This window comes from Arachis hypogaea, chromosome 12 (assembly GCF_003086295.3).
Source record: "Arachis hypogaea cultivar Tifrunner chromosome 12, arahy.Tifrunner.gnm2.J5K5, whole genome shotgun sequence".
NCBI classification, from domain to species: domain Eukaryota; kingdom Viridiplantae; phylum Streptophyta; class Magnoliopsida; order Fabales; family Fabaceae; genus Arachis; species Arachis hypogaea.
In genome coordinates this window covers 87,026,564-87,035,552 of record NC_092047.1, presented here as the reverse complement: position 1 = coordinate 87,035,552, position 8,989 = coordinate 87,026,564, and the positions used below count along the sequence as shown (strand labels likewise).

The following is an 8,989-nucleotide window of genomic DNA, read 5'->3' as shown; positions in this document are numbered from 1 at the left end:
GAAAAAGATAAAAGAAAATCCTCAGAGAAGTCAGAAAGTCTAAAACATGGCTGATAAATTGGTAAATTTTCAGAAAATCCCAAGAATTAGGGTGAAGTTGGGTAGGAGCAATGCGGCAGTGACATAAAACAGCTATCTCAAAGTCGGAAAAAGGAAGGAAAACACCCAAGCGGGTAATCATGCTTTCATACATATAGAAAAAATGAGGGGCTGCCTCAGAAGCCCTTCCAAAACAAACCCGGTCTTCCGGACCCGAGGCAACCAACTCATACTTCGACTCATCCACATCAGAAGCACAAATTCTGTGATGAGTGTGAAGGTTGGTGATGAAGTCAGTATCTACAAAAGGTTCTTCCCCCAGAACCGTGACATCCACCCATTGAGCAAGGGTTTCTACAGAAGACATTTTTTCCTAGAAAGGGATAGTGAAACCTACAAAGAAAAAAGAAAAAAAAAAGGATAAAAAACAGGTTCCCTAAGGGCCTGGAATCAAACAAAACAGAGTCAGTAGGAGCCTACGAGCCAACCCTCCTCTCTAAAATAAAAACATGCAAACGAAAGCACTTCGTAAAAAGAGAGTAAAGAAAAACTAACCTTTGCTTGAAAAAGGATAGGGGCAGAGAAAGAGGAATTCCTTCGAACAAGAGCTTCTTTCGAACAGAGGAGAGGAAGTGTGAAAGTTTTCGGAAACGAAGCAAGGAAAGAGAGGGAAAGTATTTATAAAAACATTAGGGGCATAATGGTAAAAACGGAGGTCGTCATTTAAAGAGAGGCACCGTTCCCAATGTAACTGATCCCCGCGTATGAATACGCAAATTCCTAACGAACGCGATGTTTGATTAGACGCGACTGTTGAGAATTTTTAAAAAACACGTCGGTTCTGAAAAATCACGTCGGTTCCTTATCAGGTCGGCTATGGTCCCGAGTTAAAATACTCGACCCCAACCCTTAAAAGAAATTGGGCTCGAGTAGGGGCACTGTTTATACCCTGACCCAACGCTAAGGCCCAGGTTTAAAAGAAAAGCTCAATCCAAGGAATTGGCCCTCATTTCACACCAACTTTCCCCTAGAAGTCAATTCCAACCACGACTTGTTCTAAGCAAGTCGGGAACGAGGATTAGCTGGCAGATAATACTAAAATAACTGCCCCTAAAATCTCTCAACCCACTTTCAGGAGCCATATCTCAACCTCCCTAAGATAAAGGGACGGTTATTCACCTTAAAAGGTGGAACTACTTCAACGGTGGTTATTGGCTCCCAATATAAATACACTGACACCCCTCAGGTATCTCTAAGTCCCAATACTCTCTAGACCTGCTTACACCCTTGCTGACTTAGGCATCGGAGTGTTTTTGCAGGTATCACCCCCCATTCACTCACACCCATAAGTCGGACGGAGACCCCAAAGGCGCGAGCCCCTTCGAAGGCTTCCCTCCTCAGATGATTGGGTCAGCCTAACGAGTCCAACCCACTAATCTCCGGTTACCCATAGTAACAAAAACTAATTTAAGTATTTAAAAAAAAAAATCAACAAAGATGGTGTATGGGTATTTTGCAGCCTACATTTAGTAAGAAGCAACGACATATCTATTGATGACATCTCAATCTTTGGTGACTTCAACATACCAAACAATGATGGAATAGACATTGAGGACTCAAACAAACACATTAATCACACGGTGCCACATTGACACAGGGGACGATGCAATTTCTCCAAGGTCATCAACAGGTCCTGTTCACAACATTACAGCCACAAACTGTTGGATTAGGACCAAATCCTCTGCAATAAAACTTGGTAGTGCTAGTTTCTTTGATTTCAACAATTTTCTCTTTCACAATATTACTATTGTGGATTCTCATAGAGGCCTTGGATTCCAGATTCCTGATGGAGGTATCTTCTTTTATTTTTCTTTCTTTCTTCTATTAAATACATTCTCAAATTTAGTATTAGAACACTTTTTTTGGAGTTAGGATTAAGAAAATGATTTTTAGTAGAAATTCTTAAATACTCCATTATATATATATATATTCCTCTGCACTCAGGAACGGATTTACAGGACGAGTGGAGGCATTCTCCAGCTTTTTTTTTTAAAATTAATAATAATAAGTTATTAAATATGATTTAATTTTTAAAAAAATTATTTAGTATTTAGTCTAGTATAAATAAAAATTTAATCTAATTTAAATATTAATAATTTTTAATATCTAAAAAATAAGTAATATTAAAAAATCTGAAAAAGATATTATTACTAATATTTTTTAATTAAATAAAATTTTTTAAATTTCATAAAGTGGATTCTTTTTCTTATTGCAACCGTCTTTCTTGATTCATTTGGTATTAATTCTCGCTGTTTTAACTGCTACAATTGAGATATATTTTTTAACTATAAATATTTTAAAGAATAACTCAGAAACAAGATGAAAGATGAATCTTTTGCTAATTGTCTTTTAATTATATTTAAAAAAAATTTGACACATATTCTATTATCGATGAATTTTATGAAATGAAGAATCGACCCCTTCGTTAATAAAAAGTACATACATATTTTTTGTATTTTAAAATATATTCTCTATTGGTATATTTTTGTAATACATCTTACATTATATAATTTTTTGCATAATTTTTTAATATTATATATGTTATTAGTTCCCTATGATAATATTTCTGAATCCGTCTCTACCTGCACTGATTTTAACCACAAAATCTATCTAAAAGTAAAGAAGAAAAAGTATAATAAAATAAAATTCAACTAAAGAATTAATTATTTTTAATCAATATAAACCCTTTTTTTTGAAATGATTCTTTTATTTTAAATTGTAAATCCTAAATCTTAAGTTTTAAACCTTAAATTTTAAATTCTAAATTTTAACACTAAACCCTATACTGTACTCTTCAAAAAGTAAAAATAAAAAAATATATAGTAAAAAATTACTAATATTAATCAATTAAAAATTAATTCTATGTAATTATTAAATAAAATATAATGCAACATTAACTTTGTGGTTTAAAATTAAAGTGATTATAATTTGTTTTCCCTCAAAATATATATATATATATATATATATATATATATATATATAATAGAACTTCTCGTATTTATGTTCTTCCTCTAGTATCAACTGTATCGACATAACATATCTCATTTTAACATTATCTTAACTTCTATCTATTTAAAATATCTACATGTATTTGTCTTCCCATGCATAAACAAGTGAACAAAAATAACATGAAACTATGAAAGCATATCCATTACCAATTGTTATAGTTTATATCACATGAGAATTTCACATTAATGCATGGATTATTTCAATTAAAATAAGATGCTTTGAACTTTTTTGCAGGAAATGTGAGTGACATTGTCTTCTCAAACATAAACATAATAAGCACAAGATACTATGACCCATCATGGTGGGGTAGAGCTGAGCCTATATATGTGACAACATGCCCAAGAAACTCAACCTCAAAGGAAGGTTCAATCTCAAACATAGTTTTCATCAACATATCAGCAAATTCAGAAAATGGGGTATTCCTATCTGGCTCAAAGAGAGGGTTACTAAGGAACTTGAGATTCATCAATGTGGATCTCAATTACAAAAGAGTCACCAATGATTCTGGTGGGTTATTTGAATACAGGCCACAGGATGCCAAGAATTGGTGAAACATAGAACAGTAGGGGTGATGATGGAACACATTGAAGGTATTGAGTTCAAAAATGTTAATATGAGATGGTCATATAATGATAATGATAATTTGAAAGAGTGGAATAATCCTATGGAGTTTAGGCCTTCTACTGTGAATAACATTACTTTTTCTTGATTTTCATTCTGGATTGTACACAAACAGCAAGTAAAGTGAAAAAATGGTTAGAAATTTAGGAAAGGCAATTGCTTTGTGCATTTGTAGAATAAGAAAGAATGTGGATCTTACAATGAATCACCATAGCTTTATAGCTTCTAGATTGAAAGTTTGTGATATGGATTCCCCCCCCCCCCTTCCTTTTTTTTTCTCTTCTCTCTCTCTTTTTGTGATTGTAATATTAGATCACGGTCATTTTTATTAGTCTTTTTTCTTCTTCTCTTTAAGCTAATTGTTTTTCTTTTCTAATTTTTGTTTATTTTAATTTCAATTAAATATTTTTTTTTTCATTTTCAACAACTCAAGCTTAAAATTCTTAATTAAGATACTAAACTATTTATTACTTTGACCAATTATAACCGGTGTATTCTTTTTTTTTCCTACCAATATATTTACATTCCGTTGATTTAGAATTCTTTTAACATTATTCAAGATGCTTAATCCCAAAAAAAAAATAACAAACAATAAATAAATTTCTAGCTGGTGCAAAAAGCAAAAAGTTCATAGTAAGTTTTTTTAAAGGGTAAATTATTACGTTAATCTCTATATTTTTATCAAATTTTTATTTTTTTAATTAGATTCTTAAATCATTTAAATATTTTAATTAGGTCCCTACTATATATAGTACTATGATAATAATGTTTTAGCTAATGGAATATTTCGTTAGTTCACAAATCAAAGTTACCATTAATAATTATTAAATTCGTAAATATGATTCTCTACAAGATATGTCCTACCTTATTTGGAATATAGATATTTGGACATAATGTTTTAAAGGTATTTAATTTTTACTAGAAAAAAATATTTTATTATAGAAATAATGGTAAAATTGATCTCTAAAAAATTGTTCAATCATCATTTTTGTCTCCGAATATTTTTTTTTAATTAAATTAGTCTCTGAAATTAAGAATAATGGTCATTTTTGATCCACTTTCATCATTCTTAAACTTTTCACTATGATGAAAAACAAATGTTATTGAATGATTTTTCATCTACAAATAAAAAATAACAAGGAATAACAAAGAATAATATAAAATTAAAATGATATAAGTGAATATAATTAATTTAAATATAAGTAAATATAAAATTAAAATGATAATGAGTTATAATTTAAATAGCATAGTCTCTTAATATTCACCTAAAGATTGTTTGCAGATTCGAATTTCACTCCTAACTTTAAAAAAAAATATAAAATTAAAATAATATTTACAAAAATTATTGTGTAATTTTATTATATAATTAATAATTAGCATACAAAATAACAAGAAATAACACATAGTTTAATAACAACGGAAACATAAAATACAAAGAGAATATAAGTTCAAACTACATCTTCATTTTCTATCGGTTTTATTGGCTTGGTTGATCCGGTCCGATTTTTATAACTATGCAATCAACATTTAAAATCAATGGATATCATACCACACATTCATAAAAAAAAAAAGGAACAGTGACTAAAAGACTTCGTCAGTTGTAAGAATAAATGAGATTGATGTTAAATTTTTTGGAGACTATTTTGATTAAAAAAATTATTTGGGGACAAAAATGATAGTCCATCAATCTTTCGAAAATCAATTTGACCATTAACCCGTTTATTATAAGTGAATAAAATGTTATTTAGAAAAAACAAAATTTTAAAAATATTTTAAAGGAATAAAGGGGCACTATTTGTTCCTCTAGTTTATTGAATTTGGAAGAGAAAATGCACGTTATTCTCCCTACAAGACATGTCATACGTTCCATCATCCACAAAACCTTAATCCAACAAAAACAACACCATCACCAACTAAAACTTCTTTTTCCAACTCACCCTTCAAACTCACTACATGTTCTCAGCACATTCATTCCCTCTAACAACAATCTCCAACAATCACTTCTACAAATGGCCCTTTGTGGATATGACATGAACTTCCAAGAATACAACACACTCTTGAACGAGTGTGTGATCAGAAGAGCATTTAGGGAAGGACAAAGGGTACATGCCCACATGATCAAAACCCGCTATCTTCCTGCAGTGTATCTCAGGACAAGGTTGATTGTGTTCTACGCTAAGTGTGATTCCTTGGCAGATGCCCACCGGGTGCTCGACGAAATGCCTGAACAGAATGTGGTCTCGTGGACTGCCATGATTTCTGCGTATTCTCAGAGAGGGTATGCCATTCAAGCCTTGAATCTTTTTGTACAGATGTTAAGATCAGGTATTGTTCATGAAAGTGGGCAATTTAATAAATCGGTGTTTGGTGATTTTGGAATTAAACTTGATTTTTCTTTTTCTAATATGGTGGTTGGTTTTGGCTTGTTAAGAATTCATTCTACCATGTGGTTTATATTGGTGGGAATGGTAGTTAACTTAGTTGTTAATTGTTCAGAGCTACTGGTTAGTTTGTAAATCTTTGTTGCTAAATTAACTCTAATTAGTAAACACTAATTGTTACTTAGTTGCTAAATTAACTCTAGTTAGTAAACTTTTTTTCTTTTTCCCTTTTTTTTTCATCTTACTATTGAGTGCTTGATATTTGTTGTTATGGATTTGTTTTAATGCGTGAAAGATGTGTTATTCCTTGTTACATTCTAGTTGATAATTTAGGTGTCTATATTAAGATTCTCATTTAATGAAGTCAATTGCCATTGACTAATTGTGACTAGGACTCTGTTGAATTTGACAAACACACTGCAAATCTATGCTAATTATGTTTCAATGAGGAATTAAATCATGGCAATTTTATATTTCTGTAGATCTATTGACTTTTGCTGTTTTGGTAATTGCTGTGTAATTGGTTCCCTGTGCTTATGGTAACTATGCTTTTTTTTTTTGCAGGTACAGAACCTAATGAGTTCACTTTTGCTACTGTACTTACTTCTTGTACAGGTTCTCCGGGATTCTTCTTGGGGAGGCAAATCCACTCCCTTATCATAAGATTAAATTACGAAGTGCATGTTTTTGTTGGAAGTTCACTCCTTGATATGTATGCTAAAGATGGTAAAATTCATGAAGCTCGAGACATATTTGAATGCTTGCCAGAAAGGGATGTAGTTTCTTGCACTGCTATAATCGCTGGATATGCTCAACTGGGTCTGGATGAGGAAGCACTGGAGCTGTTTCGCCGGTTACAGGGGGAAGGAATGCAGTCCAATTATGTTACTTACACTAGTGTCTTAACTGCGCTTTCTGGACTTGCTGCTTTAGATCATGGGAAGCAAGTGCACAACCATGTTCTTCGCGCTGAACTTCCGTCATATGTGGTTCTCCAAAATTCATTGATTGACATGTACTCAAAATGTGGCAACCTCACTTATTCTAGAAGAATTTTCGATACCATGCATGAGAGAACAGTTATCTCTTGGAATGCAATGCTGGTTGGTTATAGCAAACATGGAATGGGAAGAGAAGTACTTGAGCTTTTCACTTTAATGAGAGATGAAAACAAAGTCAAGCCTGACAGGGTCACAATTTTGGCCGTTTTATCTGGCTGCAGTCACGGGGGACTGGAAAACAAGGGGATGGATATATTTTATGATATGATCGATGAAAAAATCGCAGTTGAGCCAGAGCCTGAGCATTATGGTTGTGTTGTTGATTTGCTTGGTCGTGCTGGTCGGGTAGAAGAAGCTCTTGAGTTCATAAAAAAAATGCCTTTTGAACCAACAGCCGCTATATTGGGTTCCCTTTTAGGTGCTTGCAGAGTTCATTCAAATGTTGACATTGGTGAATTTGTGGGGCATCGTCTTCTAGAGATCGAACCTGGGAATGCCGGAAACTATGTTATTCTTTCCAACTTATATGCTTCAGTAGGAAAATGGGAAGATGTAAGATCATTAAGGGACCTGATGTTGAAGAAGGCTGTAACAAAAGAACCTGGAAGAAGCTGGATTGAGCTTGATCAAGTACTTCATACTTTCCATGCAAGTGATCGATCTCATCCGAGAAGAGAAGAAGTGGCTGCAAAAGTGAAGGAATTGTCTGTCATATTCAAGGAAGCAGGCTATCTTCCTGATTTGAGTTGTGTTTTGCATGACGTCGATGAGGAGCAGAAGGAGAAGATGCTTTTAGGCCACAGTGAAAAGCTAGCATTGTCTTTTGGGCTAATTGCCACACCTGAAAGCGTGCCAATCCGTGTCATAAAAAATCTTCGAATTTGTGTTGATTGCCATAATTTTGCTAAATATATCTCCAAGATATATGGAAGAGAGGTGTGCTTGAGAGATAAAAACCGATTTCATCGAATTGTTGGAGGAAAGTGTTCCTGTGGAGATTATTGGTGAGAAAACATTGGTAGAGAGCATTCAATGAAACTTCTAGGATTCAAGAAGTGTGTGGCTTTTGGATCTTTTGACGCATTCAGTGATAACACTGAAATTAGCTTCCAATTTAACGAAAGTATACAATTGCTCCAAGAACGGGGAAACAGGGAAAAAGTAGGCCAACCAAGATTAATGGTCAGTTTTTTATAAGAACAGATGAGTTTTTATATCAGCTAATCTCAGTTGATTATGCCGAAGAGAGAACTGGCTTGACCACATGGAATGTGTCTTAGCCCCATGAACATGTTCAAAAATATGTTCAGAAACTATCAAACTGGAACCAAGTACTTATATCTTTCCCGTTTTCGTTTTTAAACGAAATTGATAATATGATTATGATTGTTGTACAGAAAGCTTGTAAGTATTAACTTACACAGACTTTATTGGTGGCTATTTCAAGAAGAAATATATTCTATGACGCAGGCGGAATCGAGGGATTTTTTATTTTTATAAATTAAATAAATGTAATAATTATCAAAATAAATAATTTAAAAAATATTTACCGAAATATCTTATCTTATTTATACTGCAAACAAGATAATTTTGCATGTATCTCGTTTACACGAGTATCTCGTTTACCGTGTAAACGAGATAAGACATATATATATATCTTGTTTATATGTGTTTTTTTTTTTTAAATTTGAAAATAATAAAAAATATTAATAATATCAATAGAGAAAGTCTAGGAGGCCAGTAGATTTTGTTGTTTTTAGCCATCAGTTAGATATCAATGATGTTTTTAATAGTGTGAGATTGCATCTAATGGTGTAGAATCACTCAATTTCTTTTTGATAGTTAAATGTTGGCCAAAATTTAATAAAAGTGATGGCC

At 32.5% G+C, this 8,989-nt stretch overlaps 1 protein-coding gene and 1 pseudogene across 1 annotated transcript; both read left to right on the top strand.

The window, feature by feature from the left end:
- The first annotated feature begins 202 nt into the window (after positions 1 to 202).
- On the top strand, positions 203 to 4,156 carry LOC112730205 (uncharacterized; annotated as a pseudogene).
- A 1,378-nt stretch (positions 4,157 to 5,534) lies between these two features.
- On the top strand, positions 5,535 to 8,576 carry LOC112727641 (putative pentatricopeptide repeat-containing protein At3g13770, mitochondrial). The gene is made up of 2 exons (XM_025777492.3): positions 5,535 to 6,054; positions 6,675 to 8,576. Exons 1-2 carry the CDS (start codon positions 5,559 to 5,561, stop codon positions 8,117 to 8,119), a joined length of 1,941 nt encoding a protein of 646 aa, XP_025633277.1. The 5' UTR covers positions 5,535 to 5,558; the 3' UTR covers positions 8,120 to 8,576.
- Positions 8,577 to 8,989: the final 413 nt, after the last annotated feature.

Excerpts from the sequence above, each read along its gene's own strand:
- LOC112727641 (XM_025777492.3), top strand. The coding sequence starts at position 5,559 with ATGCACGTTATTCTCCCTACAAGACATGTCATACGTTCCATCATCCAC. Across the intron at positions 6,055-6,674 it reads TGTACAGATGTTAAGATCAG|GTACAGAACCTAATGAGTTC; the intron begins GTATTGTTCATG and ends TTTTTTTTGCAG.